Source organism: Leuciscus leuciscus (assembly GCF_965113295.1).
Source record: "Leuciscus leuciscus genome assembly, chromosome: 10".
Classification (NCBI taxonomy): domain Eukaryota; kingdom Metazoa; phylum Chordata; class Actinopteri; order Cypriniformes; family Leuciscidae; genus Leuciscus; species Leuciscus leuciscus.
The window spans coordinates 42,241,067-42,266,905 of NC_138734.1; the positions used below are offsets into that span (position 1 = coordinate 42,241,067).

Consider the following 25,839-nt stretch of genomic DNA (forward strand, 5'->3'; position numbering starts at 1 on the left):
ATACTACCGGGTTTCTACTGATACAAAGCTTAATGCTAATCGGTGAAGTATCCCTTTAACTGCTTCTATTGTTCTCATTTGTAAGTCGCTTTGGATAAAAGCATCTGCTAAATGAATAAATGTATATGTATATGTTTCAGTGCTCTCACCACGGGATGAACCGGATGCTCTTCCGCCGTGAGGGTCTGTGCGCTTCCTCTGCGGCTGCCGTGACCCTGTGGCTGAGGAAACACAACAGTTTAACTAAATATGAGATGAAACTACACGCTCTGGATTGTTAAACATTGTTTATACAAATGTCGTTTACACTGTTACAGATACACTGGGTTTAAATATAACAAATGAGCATATTTATAATGTGATTTTGGCAATATTGCGATCCAACTTTACCTCATGTACTTCGATCAAACTAATGCGATTACCTAGTAACCATAATCACTTCACACATTACTATTTATCTTACTTTACAAGTCAGAGGTCATGCTAAATTATCAATATAGTCGATGTTGAACTCACTTAGTTGGAGCATCATATGAATCATTAAGGAATCAGTCTCTCGCATCAGCCACAAAAACCAAGTCAAGACCCATTTTGATTTTTGTATCAGCGGCTTAAAGGTGCTGTATTTAACTTTCACTCTACTAAAGCATACAAATACCATAATATGTTTGCATATATTGAGGAAACATGCAAAGTTCACACATTCGTTTCTCTGAAAAACTTCTACAGCCAGTTATTTTACATTGAAATGTGCGTTTCCAGGCTGGAATGTTTGTTTTTGTGATACTGTGCATTGCCAGTTTTCATTGTCGACGATATCCGATGTTTTGAATTGGACTGCAGTACCCATTTCGACCACTAGTCTTTCAAACAGACTGCACCTTTAATGTGAGGAATATTCCTTATATGACACCTAATATATATTTGGCATCTGTAAATAAACACTGTAAGGAGTTAGAAAATGTGTGAGTTGCTTTAAGTATTGAGTTAGCATTAGTTTGACTTGAATTGCTTGTGTCACACTATCATTCAAAAGTTTGGGGTCAGTAATTTTTTTATAAATGTTTTTGAAAGAAGCTCAGCAAGACTGCATTCATCTGATTAAAAATACAGTAAAAATATATAATATTGTGAAAAATTATTCTAATTTAAAACAGCTGTTTTCTATGTGAGAATATAGTAAAGTGTAATTTATTCCTGTGATTAAAGCTGAATTTTCAGCATCATTACTCCAGTCTTCAGTGTCACATGATCCTTCAGAAATCATTCTAATATGAGGATTTGCTGCTCAAGAAACATTTCTGATTATCATCAATGTTGAAAACAGTTGCGCTGCTTAATATTTTTGTTTTCGTGATTCTTTGATAAACTGAACATTCAAAAGAACTGTTTATTTGAAATACAAATATTTTGTAATATAATAAAAGTCTTTACTGTCTGTTGATCGATTTGATCAATGAACTACTTTCACTGAGTCTTGTGTCACAATAATAGTACAACTCAAAATAACAAGTACAAAACCTTAATTCGTTTATTTCTGGTTAAACCTAAAATGATTGTCCGTAAAAAGATTAAAACATCTGGACATTTTCAGAGACAGGAGGAGAGATATTCAGCTGATAATTGCTCAACGCAACATGAAGTTTTAATCCAACCCAAGCATTTTATTTACTTGCCAAAGACTTTGTGACGTGTGCGTACGAGTGTGTGTGTGTGTGTGTGTGGACTGACCGTGAGGGACGTGCGTCTGTCGTTTCCTGGCTGAAGTCGACTGAACTCCTCACAGAATCCCGTGAACTCCATCGGGGAGTGGGGGGGCGGTGGCGAGCGCTCGCTGAGGCTGTATAACGTGGACTCATCTGCCGTTATGATCTCCCAGCTCTACAAAAACACACACACAGATGTGAATGTGTGTCGTTTGTCCATGTGTTCGGAAGAAGTCACAGAAGAGTGTGTGTGAGTACCTCAGGTGACTCTCTGCGCTCGTGGTTCTCGTCATGTTCAGATATTTGTCTGCGTGTGAGGAACGCCCGCTGGGACTCGTTGTGTGTATCCTGTCTCTGTTCATTGTCTCTTTGAGTGTCCCTGTAAATCAGGACAAAACACACACTTCAGTGCTCAAAATGACCCAGAAAGACTCAAATAAAGCAGGTGAGCTGACCAGCCGAGAGCAGAGGAAGGAAATAAGAGGCCAGTCTAAGGCAGAACAGGATGATTGACTTCTAAAGAGTTTTGTGTAAGGGGTCATGACCTGCTGATTGCTGAAAGTCTACAGAAAATAAATGCATTATGTCTCACACACACACACAAAAAAACAAACCTATTTAGTTGTCAAAATTGTGTTTATATCCTGATTATGAAAATTCCTGACCTTTTTTTTTATGATTTTATATATTTTATTATATACAGTGAAAGAAAAACAAAAAAAGAGAATAATAAAAAATAAAAATAAAAATACTGACCTTTCAAATGTAAAATATTAACATAGCTTTTTCTCAGTCAAAGTGCAGAATGTATGTTTGATGCACTAATAATAAATAAATAAATAAATGAATTAAATAAATAAATAAAATAAAATTTAAAATATAAAACAAACAAAATATAAAATAAAGTCAATTGCAAAATGCATATTTAGTGTACTTAATAAATCTAAATAATAAAAATATAAAATAAAACAAATACTGACCTTTTTAAATATAAAATCTTAACGGCCTTTTGCTTCTCAGTCAAAAGGCAATATGTATATTTGACGTACTAATATATATATATATATATATATATACATACATATGTATAAATAAATGTAAACTTGATGTATTAATAAAATAAAAAACTAAATAAAAAGAAATAAAATAAAAATATAAAATAAAGTAAAATACATACTGACCTTTTTAAATTTAAAATCTTAACATGGCCTTTTGCAAAAAGTATATTTGATGTACTAAAAACAAATTTAAAAGCAATTAAGTAAATTGTAATTCAGATGGTCAAACATCACTGCGACAGTGACAGCAAGGTCATGGGGTTGATTGAAACCATATGCCAAATTAATTAACGTAAAAGACAAATGCAAATATTTACATTGAGCACTGGGCTTGTGTATGCATGTTTCCAATGTCTGTGTGTGTGTGTGTGTGTGTGTGTTTAAGGAGGTGATAATTACTGGATGGTGGGTCTGTGCCACTGTGTGGTCCTGCTCTCGTGGTTGACGTAGTAAGTTCGTCCCAGGTTGTCCTGCCTCTCCTCCCAGCCAGGGGGCAGCGCAGGCAGCTGATGGGGGTGATGAGGACTGCATAATTCATGAGGCTCCAAAAACTCCCAACCAGGCTACAAGACAGAAATCACCAGAGTATTAAAGGGGTAGTTGATTATGATTTCACTTTTTTTTTACTTTAGTTAGTGTGTAATGTTGCTGTTTGAGCATAAACAACATCTGCACAGTTACAACACTCAAAGTTCAAAGCAAAGAGACATTTTCTTTTAAAGAAATTGCTTTTTAAGGACGGCTGGTAGAGACTACACGACATTCCTCCCGGGTTAGTGACATCACAAACCCTAAAATTTACATAAACCCCGCCCCCAGAAACACGATTTATAGATTATCATGACAGAATATGCTAATCAATGACTAGAAGATAACTACACATTAGCTACCTTTCATTTGCATTTAAAGGGACAGACATAAATAGGTGAGTTTTTGCTCACCCTCAAAAAGTGACAATTTGAACATGCTTTATAAAAATATCTGTGGGGTATTTTGAGCTAAAACTTCACACACACACTCTGGGGACTTATTTTACATCTTGTGAAAAGGGCATTATACCACCCCTTTAAAACAATGAGCTGTTACTTTTCTTACAAGCAATTCTGTGGGGAAATCCTCTGTTTGTGTGATCATTTTGGTCAGTACTTTGTTACCAGCCATTTAACTGCTTTTCATGCTAAGTGAATTCATGGTACACATATTTCATTCCTGTGAATTCAGGACTGATCAAGCTCTCTTTAATCTACTGTCGGTGCAGTTTTGGACGTCTGGAATCGCGCCTGTATTTCTCGTGCGATGTGAACACACCCGACACCAGGATCAACACGGCCCTCGTACATTGAGGACGCGCTGGAAAAGTACACAGTGACTCTGCTGGTTCTATAATAAAGTTATTGTGCATAAATATAACTCACGTGTTTAAGCACAAACAAATGTCTTTAGTTTGCTGAAGGCTGTTTCTTTTGTTTGGAAACTCGATGACACTCAATGCTAGTTCAAAGAAAGCACATGCATGGTACAGGACAGAACGCTTACAGCATTTCAAAACAACAAGAACAAAAGCTCATGGATTAGCGGTGTTTACCTGTGTAAAACTCACCGCCATTATGCTTTGATGATGAAGGCAGTTGCTAAAGATGTGATTGCTAAGGTTTTCTGAATGGTTTCTCAGTGACCTAATTTAAAATATGGCTCAGGCCCCAACAAAATAAAATAAAAATAATATTATATATATAAAAACATTTTAAATTAGGTCACTTAACATGATCTCTTGTTTCTCAGTAAAAGTACAAAAATAAAATAAATAATATCTTTACATGATCTTATGCATGATCTTGTTTCTCAGTAAAAGCGAAAAAATAACAAAAACAATAAATAAATAAACAAAATCCTGAGTTAATATCTTAACATGAACTGATGTTTTCTCAGTAAAAGTACAAAAATAACATAAAAATAAGTAAGTCCTGGCCTTAATATGTATAGACATGCCCTTATGTTTCTCAGTAAAGGTGCAAATTCTGCTAAATGTATATTTTTTTATTTATTTTAAAAAATGAAACAATAGTAACAGTGATTTTTGACAAAAAAACACATTAAATTCAAAAACTGAATCAAATGCAAATAAATAGAACATCCACAAATGTTAAATGTACAACAATTTCCCACAACCATAATTCCTGATTTTCCACTCAAGGCCAAAGTCTGTCTATCTGCCGTTCTGTTAAGAAATAACCCAAAGCTCAAGGTCAAAAACAAGTGTGAGAAGCAGAATAAGGCAGGTTTGTGCTTGAGGAAAGACAGCACTTTATATAGCGGATAGCAGATAATGTTCATGACCTCTCAATCCAACACAAATACTGCTGGTGCTGCTGTAAACCACATCAGTTATGATACTTCCTTTAAACTGTCGAGTCACATTTAAAGATGTAGGAAATCATTAATGTACTGTTTACATATACACACAGCTGCGCTATATTGTGAATCAATACAGCATCCTTTATCTGTGATTTCATTCATGATAATCACCCTTTATCTCACTGCTTAATTCACCCTTCGCAGGGAGTTTGATTGACAGGCGATCTGACCAATCATAATCCGCCACCCGCCATTTTTGTCCGAAAAAGCAGTCAGGAGAGTTAGTAGATTAATGTTAATTAATACATTCCTTCTGATGTTCTTTCATGTTTATTTGATGCTATACAATAACTAGAAGGAAGAGATGATCGGTTCACGAGCAGCTTTAACTGAGCGATCTGTCAGACACATTAAAGAGACACAAAATGGGATTTATTGTTAAAATCCTTTAAAAAATGACAAAATTTGAAAGTTGAGACTTTGTTTCATATCAAAAGTAACCTGGTCTGTCCTGTCTGTCAGTGTCCTCTCTGCTCCGCGATGTGTGTTTCACTGTGTGAGAACATGGTGTGTGTGAGAGAGCGGCGTGGCTTGTCGGACATAGCAACAGTAACTAAAGGGGGCGGGTCTTTGCCGAACGGTCAATTCCACTTTTTTTTTTTGTTCTATTGAAGAACATTCATGAACTCTAGAATTACAATGTGTTTGTTAGCAACGCTTGTGTTTGTGTGTGCATTATTCTTACATCCGTATTCTCGGTTGGTTCAGCGGGGTCGTCCTCCGCATCGCTGTTTTTGGGAAGGTAAGTCATCTTCAGTCGCAGATGACCTTTCACCCTCGACTTGTGACTGTATCAAAACACACATCAACAAAACATATCATAGCACCAGAAAAATATTGTTTTTCATTGAAGTGTATCAACGGTGTTGATGTGTACATGTTTCAAATGAAAACAGTGCACAGTTACATGATGTCATAGCAGGTCAAAGGGTATATCACAACAACAACAATGTACAGAATGAAGTCAGTGAACGTTACACTAAAAACCATCATGTTTGGGAAATAACGCATGCAGGTGTTCAGGTGGTACAAACTGCAGTGAAATCTCCTGCTAACCTTCTCGGGTGCAACAGGAAGTCCTTGAAAGTGTACGGCCTCTCATTGGTCGGATTTTCTGTCTGTAGATATACATATAAAAAAAAGATCAAAATATTGAAATATTGTAGCATAATTAGTAACAGTAGCTGTTTTTTGTTGTTGTTTTTTTAGCTGTTATTCATTATATTTACAAATAACCAGTGCTGAGAATAGTTTATGAAGCAGAGTCATGTGGCTGATATTTTTAAGTCTTAATGTTTATAATCACTCAGCCAACCAACACACACACACACACACACACACACACACACACACACACACACACACACACACACACACACACACACACACACACACACACACAGAGTTTAATGTTCACACAGTGACTAATAATGAGTTGCAACTGAACCGTTACAAAAACCAGAAGGTTTATTTTACGATGCCATGTTAAAATGGGAGCGTCTCTGTAGACGTGTGAGGTCGACCTTCTAAAAATAACATCTAGATTTAACCTAATGACAATACAAGTGAAGAGCTTCAACAAAAAACATTTCAAATAAAATAGAGTTCAAAACACAAAATAAAATGACAGTAAATACTCACAGGGATCTGGTGCAGAGGAACGTCCACTTGTCCGAGGAAGTCATCCCTCGTCTGCAGAGAATCAAGAAGACAGAAGATTCAGTCAGAGAAACAACTGGATATAATACAAACACAATGAACAAACAAAACAAAACATTCATACTGACTGAGCTCAAGGAGTCTCAATGTCTCGTTGAGACTCCTCAAATATAAGCTCAAAAACGATGTATGTAAGATGAGTGATCGATTCAGGCCGTGAACGTCTATATTCTCTCCCTGTACACTAACTCTACCCCTAAACCTGCCCATCACAGAAAACTTTCTGCATTTTTACATTTTCAAAAAAAAATTAAATCACTTAGTATGATTTATAAGCTCAAAAAAATTTCCCCACAAGGACAAGGATTTCGGATATTGCCATCTTTGTGAGGACATTTTGTTCCCATAATGTAGTGTTTACCTAAACAACACACTCACAACACACTCACACACACACTCACACACACTCACACACACTCACACACACTCACACACACTCACTCACACTCACTCACACTCACTCACTCACACTCACTCACACTCACTCACACTCACTCACACTCACACTCACACACTCTCTTGATATCTATGAAAAGTTTCAGTCTGGATTCAGACCGCATCATAGCACTGAAACTGCGCTCGTTAAAATCACAAATGATTTACTTTTAGCTTCTGACCAAGGCTGTATCTCAATACTAGTTTTACTTGATCTTAGTGCTGCGTTCGATACTATAGATCACACATTACTCTTAGATCGACTACAAAATGATACTGGTGTTCAAGGACAAGCATTAAGCTGGTTCAAATCACACCTATCTGACCGCTACCATTTTGTCTATTTAAATGGAGAAAAATCGATCATAACTCCAGTAAACTATGGAGTGCCGCAGGGATCTGTGTTAGGCCCTCTGTTATTCTCAATATATATGATGCCACTTGGAAATATTATAAGGAAACATGGAATTAGTTTCCATTGTTATGCTGATGACACTCAAATATATATTTCATCAAGGCCGGATGAAAACGCTAAATTTTCCAAATTGACAGAGTGTGTTAAAGATATAAAAGATTGGATGACGCGTCATTTTCTTTTATTAAATCCAGACAAGACAGAGGTAATACTTATCGGTTCAAAAAACCGCCCACAAAACCTCGCACAATACAACTTTAACATCATAGGATGTCCTGTTACTTTATCCTCTACAGTAAAAGACCTGGGTCTTATACTCGATTGCAACCTGTCTTTTGAAAATCATATTTCATATGTTACAAAAACAGCCTTTTTCCACCTTAGAAACATTGCTAAGCTACGTAACATGCTATCAGTTTCTGATGCAGAAAAGTTAGTTCATGCATTCATGACCTCGAGACTGGATTACTGTAATGCTTTATTAGATGGTTGTCCTGCATCCTCAATAAACAAGCTACAGTTAGTCCAAAATGCCGCCGCTAGAGTTCTTACGAGATCAAGAAAATATGATCATATAACACCAATTTTATCATCACTGCATTGGTTACCTATAAAGTTCTGTATTAATTACAAGGTATTGCTACTGACTTATAAAGCCCTAAACGGCTTAGCTCCAGTCTATTTAACGGATCTTCTATCGCCCTATAATCCATCGCGCTCTTTAAGATCACTAAATTCAAGGCTTTTGGTCATACCTAGGATATCCAGAACCACCAAAGGAGGGAGAGCATTTTCACATTTGGCTCCAAAACTCTGGAATAGTCTTCCTGATACTGTTCGTTGCTCAGACTCGCTCTCCCAGTTTAAAACTAGATTAAAGTCGCATCTCTTCAGCCAGGCATTCATATAATCCTACAGATCAAACTACAATCCGGCCTCTAGCTCATAAATGCCAGAGGAGAACTGGCCCCCGATTGAGCCTGGGTTCTCCCAAGGTTTTTTTTTTTTTTTCTCCATTAGGTCACCTGATGGAGTTTTAGGACACCATTAGGTCACTTGATGGAGTTTTTCGGTTCCTTGCCACTGTTGCCTTTGGCTTGCTCAGTTGGGGATATTTTGGGGATATTTAATTTAATTTTATCAATCAATAAATTCCTCTTGAAACAAACTTTGTTGTATTATTTTAATTTAATACTGTGAAGCTGCTTTGATACAATCTGTATTGTGAAAAGCGCTATACAAATAAACTTGACTTGACTTGACTCTCACAATTGCTGAACCCTGCTGAGGTTTAGTTAACCCGACCAAGAACATCAGTTCATACAGTGGTTACTCTCTTCCTCCATTAAACCTCTCATTTCTTTCTTCTCTACACGTACATTTGTATTGTTGACTCACTTGAACCCTCATCTGATTTCACCTTTCATCTCCTGTGTATTAAACAGCCTAGAAGTGAACTCTAACACTTGAAACCGGCTACAGTTGCTCATAGAGAGCTGTGTGTGATGAAGACACTCTTATCTGAGACTGTACAGTGCTCTCATTGTTTACAGAGATATAAATACATGTGTTATATATAAACAAGGCTTTATAAAGATAGACTTCCCCGTGGTCTAACCCTCAGACTGTGAGTGAGCTGCAGAAATGGAGTGAAGGTAAAAGTAGGCCGAAAGAAAGAAAAAAAAACAAAGAAGAGTTTGTTTTCGGAACAAAATCATTCCCATCCTCAAACCTTTTCCAGCTGCTGCTATTCGTTTCAATGCCTGGCTTTCATACGCTTAGAATCATTTTAAATACATTTTATACCAAGCTTTATACACACGCTGTCATTACGTTAACCGAAACAATATGTCAAGTTAAATACACGTCACCTAATGAGGCGTAAAAGCCATTCGCGTTCAAAACGCTGTCAGATGTTTTGTTTTATGGTAGCGAGGGCAGCAAGACATAATGGCGGACCTTACACTGAAACATGTCCATCTACACGCAGTTTATGACTTCCTTGCAAATGACTTACTCGCTATCAAAAGGTGGTTTAGGTTTTTACAGCACGTATAAACCCACGATGATGACTAAAACACATATATTCCCTCCTTCTTAAGGCCAGCCTCACATATTCCTGTTTGTTCTGTACTCGGGTCAAACCACAGAGCGGTTCTGCCACTGCGCCGGGCCTCGGGTGAGACGACGGACTCGGTCTTTGCACCCCGTGTAAATTAAATGAAACCAAGTAGAGAGAAAGCTCTGTTAGTGTCATCATCTCAGTACTTATTAAGCATGATATGCTGCATAATTATTACCATGTTTTATTAAGAAAAGACAAGTTATTTATTTGAATTTTAAATATATTTCACAATTATATATATATATATATATCACGATTTTCCTATGATTCTGAACATACAAGTTAACAAAAATTAATGAATGATTCAATGACTCACTCATGAAGACTTCACTTGTTTCATTAATGGATGAATCAGCGTTTTTTGAACAAATCTCTTAAAGTCCCCTTGTAGTCAATCATTGTATCCCTTAAAACTCATCTTTGATCACCAAAATTACATATTTAAAGTTTTTTCCTTGAAATTGTTTTGTCATGCCTTAAAATAGCTAGAATGTTTCAACTCAACACCCTTGCTTCATTTAATATACGCGGTTCTATGAATATGCAAATGAGCCCCGCCTCCACTCACTCAGCTCAGAGATCCACTGGTTGGCGATCACACATTGATCTGATTGGTTACAAGGTAGTTTGTGACGTCAGAAACACCAGCGATTTCAAAGCGTGTTTTTGAGACTGTCTTTGGTTCACTGCAGTTTTAAGGAGAAAATACTCAGCAATGGTGTCGACTTATGAATTTACACATGGTTTGTCTTAAAGCATATTAAAAACTCCACATAGACACATAAACAACATTAAAAGCTTGTTTTCACCACAGGGGGACTTTAAGTGAAATGATTCAATGATTCTTTAGCGGTCACTTGTCGCCACCTACTGGTGTAACAATGTAATTGACACATTAAAGTTTCTTTAAAAATGTGTTTTACTCAATTTTGATCGCTACCATAGACATCAGTGTTTATATTTGAACTATAAACTTTTATCCAGTACTTCCGTGATAATTTGAAGTATTGTAAGACAGAAATAATGATACTGTGTGGCTGAAAAGACTGTTTGTGAAGCTGTTTCATACCTATTTTGAATGATTTGAATGTTTCGCTATGATCGTACTTGACAAATGTTTAATAGACATAAGAATAAGAACGCGCGGGTGTTTGAATCTAGATCGCGATCTTTTAATGATTAATCATACAGCCCTGTATACAGTATAGTATAGCCAGAACGAATAGTAAGTGAGAGTATATCATAGTATAGTAGAAATACACCAACTTCATCCATTGTGAAACAAGGCAACATGTTATCGAGGCAAAAAAAACGGAAAACTGTTGTGAATCTATCTGTAAACGATCAGCGCCGCCGCCGTCTGCCCCGCTAATGAGAAGGAAAACAGTTAATGATGCCAAACGTTTGAAGAAACTTAATGGAGGAAGCTGAAAGAAGCACGACTGCCGGTTTACTACTGCAAAACACCTGACAAACATTTCCTCAAGATCACACACATCATTACAGCTTCAATCACAGCTAAACGCTATTGAACAAAGTTCATGCTCATTTCTAATCTTTCAGAAGATCTTTTATGTAAACTAAAGGGACAGACTTTTGTTGTCCATCCAGTGGCTTTTTGGAAACTGTATACAGAAGAAAACCCTGCAACACAAGTGCAGCAAATACCATATCAACCCCAGTCTTATCACACACACATCACCTAAATCGACCCAAGAATTAACGAACATCAGCATAATCATCCAAAATATCAATTTTGATTTGAAGCTGCAATAATGACACTGTGAAAATGAGATCTTGCAATAGTGCAATTACTGCACAGCTATTCACATACATTATAGAAAGGCAGATTAATTGCATTGTGATGAAAGATGACAAGTCGTGCACAATAAGACCAGGAACAAGTACGAACTCTCGTTCAAGCAGCTGTTGCAGAGCCAGATCTAATTATTTTCATAAATCCATTAGGTTTTCAAGCACTGCGGGAGGAAAGACATCACTGAGGAGATTACAGGCGCTGCCCTGTTGACTGATAAGAGCCGATCAACCACACAATGTGCTGTGGAAAATCACAACACTCAGCACACACACACACACACACACACATTCACGCACTGACAAACCCCCCCCCCGGCGCTCATACACACGGACGTTTGACAACTCTTTAGAAGTGCGCTGATTGCATTGACCTTTGTCAGAGGTCACAGAGTCATGTGTTAACCATTCCCAAAAGAACCGGACCAAAACCAGTTACCGATCTGGACCTCCTCGACTCATTTACAGCAGAAACATGTGTATGCCAGAGGCCCGGCGGCGGGAGACTGTCCACATCAAGTACAGTTTTCAGAACAACAACAAACATTCAGTCTAGTTTGCTGAAAAGCATATCACTCAAAAACATGTTGCACAACCACTTCCTCCTCCTTGTCCATGTAAACCAGTGGTTCTCAACCAGGGGACCATAAAACGACTTGAAAGGATATAGAATATAATTTTTTTTTTAAAGGCTTTAAAATAAGCTGAAACAGCTCAAAATGAAGATATGACATATTTATTTTGATACCTCAAAACTTTCTTTTTTTTCCTCAGAGGGTTGATTATTGCAAACCTGGATGTCTGAGGAAATTTTAAACTGTAATTTCTAGAACCGAAAAAGTCAAGGAAATAATAATATAATATATATATTCTGGAATTACAGAAATACATTTTTTAACTAACTCAATTTAATTACTTTACTTTTAATTATTATTATTTATTTATTTATTTATTTTATTTTTTGCTACTTCTAGTTTTTCATATTGAGACTTTCTGGAAAATTCAAGGAAATACTAATTTAAAGTCATGTAAATTAAAAAAATAGTTAAACATTTAATCGGGTAGAAATTGCTGAGAAACTAACATTAGTCAGTAAATATATATATATTTGGAAAAGTCAAGAATAAAATAGGAATAAAATGTTAAAAATGTATGCAAATTAAAAGTATTTAAATATGTTATCCAGTAGAATATGCTGAGAAATTGTTATTAGTCAGTTAAATAATAATAATAACAACAATAACAATAATAATAATAATAATAATAATAACAATAACAATATTATTTATATATATATTATTTATAAATAAAAGTAAAAAATGTGATTGCTATGATAAATGCCTTCTGGCTGTTGAATCAAAAGCATCTCGTAATAAAAAAACATACTGGATCAAATTACGTTAAGACATTCCCAAATCCCCTGGCCGAGCACCAGCTCAGATTCTGTGGAAAAGTGCTAACAAGTGTAGCGTAGCAGGATTCTGCTATGCAAGTTTCACAATAACCTACTCTAGTGCAATGGATCTGAATGCTATTCTATTGTCGTGTTGTTGCTGCCATTTACCCCAAGTACTTTCTAAACATGTGAGCGAGTGTCCAACAGCCCTGAACATCAAATCAGGAGCACAAACAAACAGCACACTGAAATTAGAGCCTTGAATTTAGATTAGATTACATAAGAGAGCCGCAGCAGTAAAGGTAACAGCTTGTGTGACCCGTTTCTAACACACCGTAAAATCACAGACAAAAAAGAGTGAGTGTAAATGAAATAAGTGTTGCGAGCGAGACACCCGACGCTCTGAAAACATACCACAGCTAAGCGGGCACCCGCTGGGCAGCAGACATGTTATCGTTAAGGAATCACATCACAACTCACTGACACTCACCCCCCCCCCCCCCCCCCCGCATCAGCTGACCTTTGACCCAACAGCTGACAGACAGCCATGTGCAGCTCCTGCATATCATGTTGAATCCAGCATGGTCCTCAACCAGACTAACTGGAGTCAAGCAGAATATTTTCAAGGCTATATTTATAGATGTAGGGCTGGGGGGAGGCTTGGGGACCACTGTCTATAATTATCCCAGAGGTAAATACATACAGTGATCATCACTCAGAGATTGTTAACAAATTAATAAAAACTGGAAAAGCCTGTAAAATGTGCTGTGCGAGCATGCGACCGCTTCAGCTGTGAGGCATGCTTTAAGTGCTTGTTTATAAGCCAACCTGCCTAAATGCATTAGCAGCACATTGCAAATAAACACTGTTTAACGTTTGCATACGGTGCACATAATTGTGCAAATTAATAATCAATATCAAATGCAAAAGAGCTGAAATTAGCTCCCGCAGGTTTGCAGATAACGACTGAGAGAGGTTTGCATGAATCCGGTTTATATATATTTGGTCACACTTTATTTGACGGCGTCCTCGTTAGATATGTTATATGTACTTAAGAGTAAACCAACTAACCTTCAACCAAACCCTAATCCTACCCTAATCCTATATTAAGTGCATGTGGTTAATTATTATTACTCTGTAATTAAATATAACAATTACACCTTCAAATAAAGTGTAACCAAATATTTATAGAATATAAATGGACTATAATTAATTTGGGAATTTCATAATCACATGTTGAAACATTGTCTATTATGTACCTGCATATATTTCAAATTTAAAAGGAAAGGTTTACATGGAAGATCATGGGAAGGGAACTTTAGTTAATGGTGTGTGTTTGCTCAATCATTGTGTAATGTTCAATCCACAGATGTTCAAACCCCCAGAAACATTCCTGCAAATCACTTCCTCGTTGAAAACAATCGACTCCACAAATCATGTCTTCAGAAATCTACTCCATTTGAAAGCAAACCATTGTTTACACTCACCGACTTCACCTTTACGTGTTTAAGAGGGTAAAATTACACCCTTATGTGCAAGATAAAAGCAAACATTCTCAGTTTTCACTTGCTAATAGACGGGAAGGCTTACATAGGCTTCACTTCTCTCTGTGCGGGTCGGAACATGATACGTTTTGTCGTTTATGCCGATGTCCTGTGGGGTGTTTGATTTTCTTGCACCCGTGCCGTGAGATACGTGGATGTGTACATGCGGAGGGCCGTTCTCTGAGTGCAAGTCTGCAGCATTTGAAACGTGACAAGATATCTCGGCATTCGCACAGGGTAACTCCAAAGAAATGCTCCTGTGAAGGATGGGACGAGATCCTTTCTTTGAAGACTGATACGAATTACAGCCAGTCGGAAAAGTGTTGTGTCTCCTTTCCGACGCCGACGGTCTTCCGCTTGGGAGCATGCAAGCTGAGGTGCTTCGGAAAAGCTTCGCTTTCTGAGGCTCCGGGATGTCGTCTGTTTGTGGGCCCTCGAGAGGTTTGGAACAGTCAATGTTAACCTTAGTTTTGGCTGAACTTATTTTCCCTGAGGGAAGCGGTCTCTGGTTCGCGAAGTGCAATAAAACGCTGGAGTGTCTTTCCGTCCGCTCTGGTCCTGGCGGCTGTTCCGGTGGCACGCTGAAATGCACGATGGGTTTGGCGTCTCTGTGCTCGGCTGACGTACTGTTTTTAGACAGCCGTAGACCATTAACTGCAGTGGCGATGGATCCCTTGGAGGCTTGCGTGTCATCGTGAGACGCATCAATGCTGGACAGCTGCATCTGATGAGAGGTTTGAAAGGAACCTCGTGCTGATGGAGGCAGTGGAGGAATCATTGGAGACGCAACCGGACTAACGGGCGAGGCGGGCGGCGTTGTGCACGGGCTCCGTGGGAAAATAACCAAAGACGAGCAGCGCCGTAACGGTGCCCTCGCCTTCCGCCGAGAAATCGGCTTGCGATCTGGGAGATCCGCTTCGAATATGCTGTTGCTGCTGCAATAACCGGCGTCGCTTGTCGTGCTACTGCAACATGAACTTGGATCCCCGTTTCCGTCCTTTTCCCCGTCTTCCCCGGCATCCGCATCTCCACTCTGCTTGCAGGGCTGTAAGGAGATCTGAAGCGTGCTTTTTCTGCTCCCGTTCACCTTGGGGATAAACAGGGTGGCGTGCCGTTGTAAATTACCGTATTCTGGCGACAAGGGTGGCAGAGCTAGAGCCAGCTGTCCTGGAGTCAGCTTCATGTGGAGGGAACTCTGCGTCAGGCCTTCGCCGCTGGAGATACGCACGCTTTCCTCAGCCTGACCGCTGCACGTTTCAGAAAGCGGATCGGTGTTGCTTCTACGTGAAGCAAAATGCAGTCGGAGGTGTCGCGCCATGCCGTTAAACTCCCAAGTCCAGTGGAATGAAGGAACCCGAAACTAGCAAATAAAAAACGAGCAGCAAAAAGCAACTGCTCCTGGTCCCGTGCTGCGATTGCAACCATTAGCGGCTCCACAAAGCCAAAATAGCAGCAGTGGCAGGCGGCATTCCTCTCGAAGCTCCTCAGACGCTGGCATGACAGATCAAACGCATAATAAAGGACTGTTTGCATCTACAGATCTAGTTCTGTGAAGGATAACGGGCAGAGCTTTACTGAGGCAACTGCTCCAGAAACCCCTCTATGCCAGACCTCTAGAAAGCCTCAGCTGTGCCTTCTGTAGTTTCGCAAGCACTGATTCAGTCACGGGTGCCCTCCCTCCCACAACTGGTCAACCCCAGTGCAAAAAAAACCCCCACAACACTCTGCGTGCATGCCAGGATGGAGGTGGAACAGCTCGTCCCTGTTCTAGCCAACCTCGTCTCTGCTACCTCCTTTTTACAGAAGTCGCAGCCCAGTGTCTAGAGTTTCTTGTAAAGCTGCACCCCAGCTAATATTTTTACCCCACCAGGATAGAGTTACAGGAAATAAAGGAGGAACGAGTTTTGCCGTAATTTTTTTTTACGCTTTCTGAACGGCATGAGCCGTCGGGTGATATATGCCAGGTGTGACGAGTTGCTGAAACCAAGCATTTCGCTCATTTCTGCACTTCTAACCACACATGACAGCTTAATCTACAAGTTCAAAACTAGCAGAAGGAAAAGTGCCTCCAAAAATCAAGTACTGAGCTTGTTGTGCCAGCTCACATATAGACATGTGCCACTGTAACATCATGTGTCATCTGACACCCGCTGTTGCAGCCATTTAAGAGCATGCTTCTGTCAGGGAAAAGCCATCTCATCAATCAGGGGCAATTGCACCGGGGGTAATCGGAGTTTCAGGACTAGCATGGGAAATCGTCCTGCTTACAACGTGAATGAAATTGTATTAATTCAATTGAATTTTGTGCACATGGAAGGTTTAGGATTTGGAATTTATGAAACAAAGAATAGAGGCAATTGCATGCATTTCAAATTGATCATGAATTAAAACATCTACTGTCAAAAGTCTCAAATGATTTGTCATCCTTACTGTAAGCTAACACATTCCTCAGGAGATGGAAATAGCGTGCATGCTTGGTTCATGCCAACGAACACATTCTAGCAATGGCATACCAGTTTCTCTTACACCCAGTAACTGGGTTTACCTGTCACATACAGGAAGACGACTGTAGTTTACAGTCTTATCAGGAGTCACTGTTCTTACTTGAACACTGGGTCCTTTATGCAAGAGTTTGTTTAACCCTCCTCGTTATTCAGTCAGGACGCTGTCAGCATGTGACGGAGAAAACCCCCCTAGCACCGCTCATGCCTCATCGACTTTTATGCGTTTTAAAGCAGTTACTTTTCACATTTACAACACCCAAAGGTACATTTCAGTTCCCATACCTGAGCTTTATGGTGGCTACTTGCAAAAAAGGCATCCTTGTTCATTCATTACACACTGACACTCAGGTAGCTGCTGATTTTACAGACCTGAACCCAACAATAACATGCCCAATACATTTGAGACTGCTGAAGTGTGAATGGTCTCATTACCAAACTAACACGTCTGCCATTGTACAGCCAAACAAATAGTCCTGCCTCAAATTAATGCCATTGGTTAAGCCAATATTTCTATATCACACAATGCCAATTGGCGCGGAAATTATACACAGCACCTTTTAACAATTTACTCGCTAATTCAATAGCAAAACATAGACATAGAATGTATTAATGGAAATTTCACAAGGTCAATTTAAACGTCGGGTTCACTCATCTACTACACTAATGTTTAAAAGTTTGGGCTCAGTATGATTTTTATAAAAATTAATGCAAGGATGCATTAAACTGAACAAAAGGGACTGTAAAGGCATTTATAATGTTACAAAATATTTATATTTCAAATAAATGCTGTTCTTTTGTATTAATCAAAGAAAATGTATCATGGATTCCACAAGAATTTAAGCAGCACAACTGGTTACAACCTGGATAATAATCAGAAATGTTTCTTGAGCATCAAATCATCATATTAGAATGATTCCTGAAGGATCATGTGACTCTGAAGACTGGAGTAATGATGCTGAAAAATTAGCTTTGATCACAGGAATAAATTACAGTTTAAAATATATTCACATAGAAAACAGCCATTTTAAATTGTAATATTTCACAATATTACTGTTTTTATTGTACTTTTTACTGTATACCAACCCCCACACTTTTAAACGGTAGTGCACAAACTTCTGTAACACATTTCTGATCACAGTAAATCAATGCACTCATGTACATACCAAACGATTTTCATCAAACACCTCCAGCAGCAGACGATGTTTCCTGGGATGCACCTGTGGGAGACAAAAGAAGACACACATAAAAATCAATATACAGACTACTGTTAAAGGGATACTTCACTGATTAGCATTAAGCTTTGTATTAGTAGAAACCCGGTAGTATTCTCGAGTGATCGTGCTTCCCTCCCTCATGTTCCCCTGAGACGAGAGATTTCTGTATTGTGTGTCTGGAAAAAAACCTCAGATGACACAAAAATCGTCATTTAGCTCATCAATGGCTCGTTTATCCAGAGGCGAGAGACTCCAGCCAATAGGAGGAGCTCGATCCGCATGAGTTCAACCCGCCCATAGGGGGATCTCACGATAAAACGCCGTCTTTTCAGTTTCGAGTCGACTAGTAGCCTAGCTGTATCATTTCTTCCGATACTGCCCTCTGTAACCGGTAGGCGTGGCTTGGGAGTGTCCTCGTAGGGCAGCGAAGCAAGTGCATTCTGGGAGATGTTGTCTTTCATCCACATGAGCCAAAGATTAATTTTCTGACTTTTTAAGGCACCAACTTCTAAAATTATTTCACATTTCTACTACATAAATTACCCAATTTAAATACACATTCATCTTTCCAGCGGTGAAATATCCCTTTAATGTATGGGCTAATATACAGAATTTATTTTTGCATGTCTCATTACATGCAAACTGACTTCATCCTCCATTCATACCCCTTGACTTTAGGCCTGTAAATGGCCAGTGACTCATAACAGTGTGTCTGACTGTAAGCTCGGTTGGTATCATTTAGCATTTCACAAATTCCCCTGTTGGTATTTGGGCCAGTGGTCAGTATAGGTCAGTAAATAGGTCAGAATCTTTTATGCCACTGTCTAGATCATTATAGTTATGACTCATGCACTAAATATCAGGTACAGCAGGTCATTTTTGCATGCAAAGAAATAGACAGGATATTTTACACAAACACACAGAAAGGTCCAAAAGTCCGAAACCACAGTGCAAATCAAGGATTAGTGCATATTTGTGCTCCTTTTAAGACCTAATATTTTTTAGAACAAAGATCAGGTTTAGGGTTTCAGAATTCTAAACATTTTAAAACAAAGTATAGGTATGTAAAATGAATAATACTTCAGAATCTGCACTATTCCTACAGTAGGTCGCTAATAAAAAATAAAAAAACTCATTTGCTTTCATTTGAAGCTCAAGATTCTCTTGGGAACATCTCAAATCAAGCTAAAATAACTACTTTTCTAAGCATATATGAGTGCTCAATATGCCTCATATAAAGTATTGATGTGTCTTCATAACGTCTTGAAATGGGTTCTAGTTTCCGAAGAGCCTTATATTGATGTTGCCACTGTATTGCACCAGCATCTGTGTTTCTGAGCAAACGAGCGATGTCTATGGGGGAGAGATATGCACAACGCGTGAGTAAATGCGTCACAGCTCGTCACTTAACAGCAGGGAAACTGGACAGAATGTAAGCGGCACCCCTCATCTCAAACGCACCCCGTAACTCAACCCTGACCTCTGACCCCAAAACATGTGATTGCACCTATCTCTTTACATGCCCAAACAGGCTGTTTTTTTTGAAGGGTGATTCTTCAAGTAGGAGCATTCGGAGGAAAAAAAATCTGTTTGCACATTCATCACATATTCTGGGGTAAGAATCTGCTCATGGCCTGATAGTGATTTTTCACATATTAGAGAAAAGGAAGATTTGTGCCTATCGGCCGAACACATTATAGAGGTGGTATAATGCCCTTTTCACAAGATGTAAAATAACTAGGCTAAGTCTCTGGTGTCCCCAGAGTGTGTATGTGAAGTTTTAGCTCAAAATACCCCACAGATATTTTTATATAACATGTTAAAATTGTCACTTTTTGAGGGTGAGCAAAAACACACCGTTTTGTGTCTGTTCCTTTACATGCAAATGAGCTGCTGCTCCCGGCACAGGGGGCGGAGCTTCAGGAGCTTGCACTCACACGGACATGCACTGAACATTTTAAAAACTTTTAGCCTTTTATGTTCAAACCGGATTCAGACAATGATGGAGAGAATCAAGAAGAAGTGACAACATGTAGAAGCAACCGGACATTTCTGAATGGTTAGTTGATGAATTTATGTAGCTTATGTGTAGTTATCTTCTAGTCATTGATTAGCATATTCTGTCATGATAATCTATAAATCGTGTTCAGGGGGCGGGGTTTATGTAAATTTTAGGGTTGGTGATGTCACTAACCCGGGAGGAAGCTCATGTAGTCTCTACCAGCCGTTTGTTGTAGTCCTTAAAAAGTTATTTCTGTAAAAGAAAATATCTCCCTTTGCTTTGAACTTTGAGCGTTGTAACTTTGCAGGTGTTGTTTATGCTCAAACAGCAACATTACACACTAACTAAAGTTAGAAAAGTGAAATCATAAATCAACCACCCCTTAAGTTTTATTTGGCTCAGAATAAAGCCATTGCGCTGGCCGGTTTGAGTTTTATCTATGCCCCAGACTAGTCATCCCCTATAAAGAAATGTGAAGGAAAGAGATGTGAGAGCTAGACTGTATTTCCCAGTTAGTATAAACACTGTCAAGAGTCGAGACAAACACACTCAGCAGGAACGTCACAGAATATAAGCTGTTATATATACATGTGTTTCCAGCACAGTGGTGTAAAAAAAAAAAAAAAAAAAAACGGGAAAAAACGGGGGGAAAAAACAAATTTGTACATTTCCTGAAGACAATGAGAGCGTTTACATGCACGTTCTTAAACTGGTTATGCTTAATAAGCCGATAATGGGTGTGGTCATGTAAACGAGTTCATCAGTTCCTTTATTGGTTTAAGATCATAAACGGCTTGAGAATAAACCGATCGACAGAGCTAGAGTTTTGCCCATATAAACACCTCAGCCTGTGTTCTGTCGGCTTACTGAAGTGTGTGTGTGTGTGTGTGTGTGTGTGTGTGTGTGTGATGTGACAGAAAAGCATCCTTATACGGTAGACATAAGCACATCGAACCACAGCGAGTGTTTCACAGTAAGCGTTGAGAAATATACCGCAAACCCTGTCTTTTTCTTGACCCAAGAAACATAAAAAAATGCATTCTCATCTCGCGCAGACAAAGGACAAGTGGTTCAGCCGCAGAAACTTCAGATACGAGAGGAGAATGAGACATTTTAAAATACTCTGGGGGTTTTAATGCTCTATTTAACATCACAACTCACAGAAGAAATAGACTACTCTGAGTGAAATACATGGACGCTTACATTTCGGCATCACCAACGGGCAATAACCTGTTTGTAAACCTGGTTTATTTGCATTGCCGGGTTATTATTGATTTGCATGTAAACCGGTAAATCGAGTTAATTCAATAAACTGAGTTTTGGTAGTTATTAGCGTATTGATGTGCATGTAAATCAGCTGGTGCAAAACTCCACCGTGAAAAGCTTTGGTTGGCTGCTATGGATTGCTAAGGTATTTTTAAACTTTGTATGAATTGCATATATTTGACTGAAGCATTGTCACTTGTTTTGTCTGATTTTTTTTTTTTTTTTTTTTGCCTCCATTACTCCATTATGGTCCATTAATATAAAATGCAATATAAAAAACTTGAGCTTTTAAACAGGCTCCTAATGCTGAAATATGAGCAGCCCATATTATATAACGTGTTCTATTATTACCAAACACAACGACTGCAACTGTTTATTTCACAAGAACACGTTACTGGAATCACACACAATATTCATTCATGATAGTGATGAATAAAGCCGTGGTCACACTAGACTTTGAGCATGAGAAATTTCTATGGACGCTGCAATGGAAGTGATTTGACGACACATTCTGCGGCTTCATTTTAATAAACATAAATTCAACATATAACAAATAATAATAAATCAATCTACTCCACTTTCGCGCCGTGGCTTATCGATCTCCTATTGGTTTTTTTGTTTTGTTTTTTTGTTTATTTGTGTGTATCCTGACAGTGTTTAGCACTTTGGTCAACTGTGGCTGTTTTTAAATGTGCTATACAAATACATTTGAACTTGAACTTGTTCACATGTCTTCACGTGATACGAATTTGCAGGTCAGAGTTCAACAAACCTGAATTTGGAACACGCCGAAGTTTAAGTTTTCGGTCTCCGGCATTCGTATGTGTTTGAATGGAAGTCAGTGGAAGGAGAAGTGTTGTGTGAACACCTCTTGTTGTCCTGTCTAGACTAAGGGCCAGTTGCATAAACATAGCCATTATGTTAAGACTGTGTCTTAAGAACTAGTATGATCAACTAGAAGTTAGTTAGGGGTAATCAGTCTTACTGTTCGGTGTTTTATGTTACTGACTTTAAAAAGTTATTAACAGTTTTAAAGAATAAAATTGGATGACTAACTTGTAAGACTAGTCTTAACAGTTTATGCAACTGGCCATAAATGTTTTTTGTAATTAAAATCAACAAAAATGGAAGGTAGTATGACTTTACAAATGTAGTTTTAAATTTAACTTATATATATATATATATATATATATATATATATATATATACACATTTATTATTATATTCTTTTTTATTTTAATTATGTTTTATATATTAAAGCATTGATAATGAGATTTTTCCCAAACTTTTTTTGCAAGCAAAACCCCTTTGACCTAAAATATTTACTGAGATTTTAAATTAATATTCCAATAATTTAACAACAGATTGCATGTTCTTTGATGACAGTTAATGGTCACATGACATACAGGTTAACAATATTTTAGTTTATATTTTCTTGTTTTAGTAATTGTTGTATATATATATATATATATATATATATATTTTTTTTTATGATTTAATTCATTATTAGCATTTCATCAACTCATTGCCATCTTTGTAAATACCCGTTCACTTACTCTAAAGAAGAATTCTTCATTCCACTTCGGATCCAATGTCTAAAAAAAAAAGACAAGAACAGAAAGATGGAGAAATCTTGTTCAACATCTCTCGACAAAAAAGATGACTTCTGTAAGTTAGAGAGTCTGACTCTGTACACAATCATACCTTTTTAATGGTTTTGGTCTGTAGACTGGTGATTTCTCCGTTGACCGGGTCATAGAGCGAGATTCTTGTGTACGGATCACTGCGGATGAAAGGAAAACAGACTAATATTACATAAGCACACAACATGGAAAAAAAGATTTCCCATCTTTGAGTCATGCAGGAAGTGTTACTAAATATTTTAGCAATGCGGTCACGGCCCATTGTTATTTGCAGGATCAGTAGTCATGTGATACTGGATCTATCTTTACAAACCATTACAAGTCAGGATTCATCCATACAGTCTAGAACGATTCTCTCAAACCAGTCTAGTTCAGATTAATAAGTTTGGGATCGTGTCATTCATCTTCTTAACCCACATGCAACATCAGGAGGAAGCGAGACACACTCTTTCAACTGTTCATTTGAGTCGCTGAAGGTTTTCACTGAATATCTGGCCTTTTCCAAGCGAGTGTTACAGTGAAGGAGACGTGATATCGCTCAGCACAGATATCGATTGCATACCTAGAGCTGTGTTATTTAGGTCAAAGTGAGCAGGGCCGATCTGTTGGTGTCCTCAAGGACGGCTGCTAACACTGCCATCTACTGTACTGTGGGTCCGGGACCGGTTCCATCAGCACGCAGTGCATTGCAAGCTATGCATAATATGAATTCTTCAGCATGTGGAGGCTTGTAAATAACCTTTCTTGGCAAAATACTGAGCTTGCATTGTATTACAAAGCAAACCTAGATCAAATAAATTGGCAAATGGATTAATATTAAACTAAATAATCATTAAGAGTCAAAATGAAACAGCAACTGTAACCCATATCACTTTTTTTTTTTTTTACTTTTACAGGAGAAACACACAAAAAAAGTAGGACGGGACGTGATTTTACACTTTTGGGAATAGATTGAAGATGAAAGTAGGCTTTTTGAATAGCAGAATGAAGCTGAATGTGACAAAACGAGCATAATAAGGCCAGGGGCCGGTTTCACAAAGCTATTTTAGACCGGTCTATAGTGTTAGACAAGTCTAAAATGTGCTCATAGTCTAGGCTAATGCAAGTTAGACTGTTTCACAAAAATAAAGACTGACTTAATTTAGACCAAACAAATTAGACACCTTACACCCAGGCTAACTTAGGTCTAAGACTCTGTTACCTTGGCAACCAGCAGTAACAATCAGTTACATTACAAACAGCCAAAAGAAAAGGGAAAATGGCTCATAATTTAAACATTTCTTCTTGTTACTACATTCTCCGCTAAATTTCCCAAGTAAAATGTCCTTGTAACTGTTATACTCCTCCAACACACACATCTCTTCCGCTGGGGTAAACTGCACTGAGCGGTTGAATGCGCTTACTCGATCCGCCGTGTTTTTTGTTTTGAAAAGTGTCTTATTTTACCCAGAATGCATTGCATTGTAGTCCTACTTAAGATAGTCAGAGTCTTAAGTGCTTTGTGCAACGGTCTGATTTAGATGTCTATCTGAAGTCTGACTATCTACTGTATCTAAGCCATAGTCAAAGTCTATCTTTGTGAAACCGGCCCCAGAAATGTGCATTAAGAAAGTAAATGGGGTCAATTTGGATTTCATGCTGATGACGTCATGATCATTGTTATTTTCAAAAAAAGCTTCAGCTGAGTATTTAAATTAATCAGATTTACTGAATCCGATTCAATTATTAGGCTGTAAAAAAATATATCTATAATCTTGTTTAGGAACTGATAAAAGCCTGTATGATTGTCCGTTGTGCGGGAATCATGAGACACGGATAAACTATTTTGTGTTTTCATAACAAACTGAGGGCGCACGCACACGTGAACAGAACATGATGCTGGCGGAGCGGGTGTATAAAGCAAACAACTTATCCGAGCGAAGTGTCCTTAAAGTGTGCCGTACACTGCCTGAGACTACGCCGATGCACCCAAACCGTGACCCTGAGTGACTGTTGAGTGAAATCATGGGGGGAAAAGCCTTGTTCAACAAGTGAACTGAGCATTTAAAGAAAACACAAACTCTCATTCAAGCAGAGAAAGAGACTATAATTACTCATCAACAGATATGGGCTTTTCATCAGGTGATATTTAAAGAGCCAGGTTTATACATGATACAATGGCAAATGAGACATACACAAGATTGTTGAAAATAAGCACATTTTACACAATATTTATTTTTTGAAAAGGCAGTTTGTATAATATTAACCAATGCCAAAAGTCTCAAATGTGCTGTTTAATCAGCCTCACCATTATATGTCTTTCATTAACATTAATATGTTCTAGTGTCATTTGTACTGACCTGGCACCCAGAATGTCCTTCTTGGCCAAACCAATTCCAGCAATGATTTTCACCCTTAAGATTCGCGATTCATCCTGAAGGAAAGCAAAAAATATATATATTCAAGGTACACAAACGACAATGAACATCAAGAATGAAACTGCCTAGAGGCTTAAGAATATGTACTTCCTACAGAAACAGGAAGTTTGATCCACTTTGACCCATAAGTGGGAGGGGCATTCTTCTTTCAGAGCACATTTGATT

The 25,839-nt window shown here is 38.2% G+C and overlaps 1 protein-coding gene across 2 annotated transcripts in view; it reads right to left on the reverse strand.

The window, feature by feature from the left end:
• The window catches only part of nedd4a (NEDD4 E3 ubiquitin protein ligase a), a 51,695-nt gene that overhangs the window by 24,103 nt on the left and 1,753 nt on the right, over positions 1-25,839 (reverse strand). The window contains exons 2-12 of one of the 2 annotated variants that reach the window (XM_082181341.1): positions 25,597-25,670; positions 23,319-23,397; positions 23,171-23,209; positions 18,296-18,349; positions 6,821-6,871; positions 6,236-6,297; positions 5,865-5,967; positions 3,164-3,327; positions 1,965-2,085; positions 1,732-1,881; positions 150-221 (exon numbers count right to left, since the gene is read on the reverse strand). In XM_082181341.1, the coding sequence (XP_082037467.1) occupies positions 150-221; positions 1,732-1,881; positions 1,965-2,085; positions 3,164-3,327; positions 5,865-5,967; positions 6,236-6,297; positions 6,821-6,871; positions 18,296-18,349; positions 23,171-23,209; positions 23,319-23,397; positions 25,597-25,670 (969 nt within the window). Of the gene's footprint in view, positions 1-149; positions 222-1,731; positions 1,882-1,964; positions 2,086-3,163; positions 3,328-5,864; positions 5,968-6,235; positions 6,298-6,820; positions 6,872-14,674; positions 18,276-18,295; positions 18,350-23,170; positions 23,210-23,318; positions 23,398-25,596; positions 25,671-25,839 lie in introns of those variants that run through there. The other variant, XM_082181340.1, reaches the window with a different exon arrangement.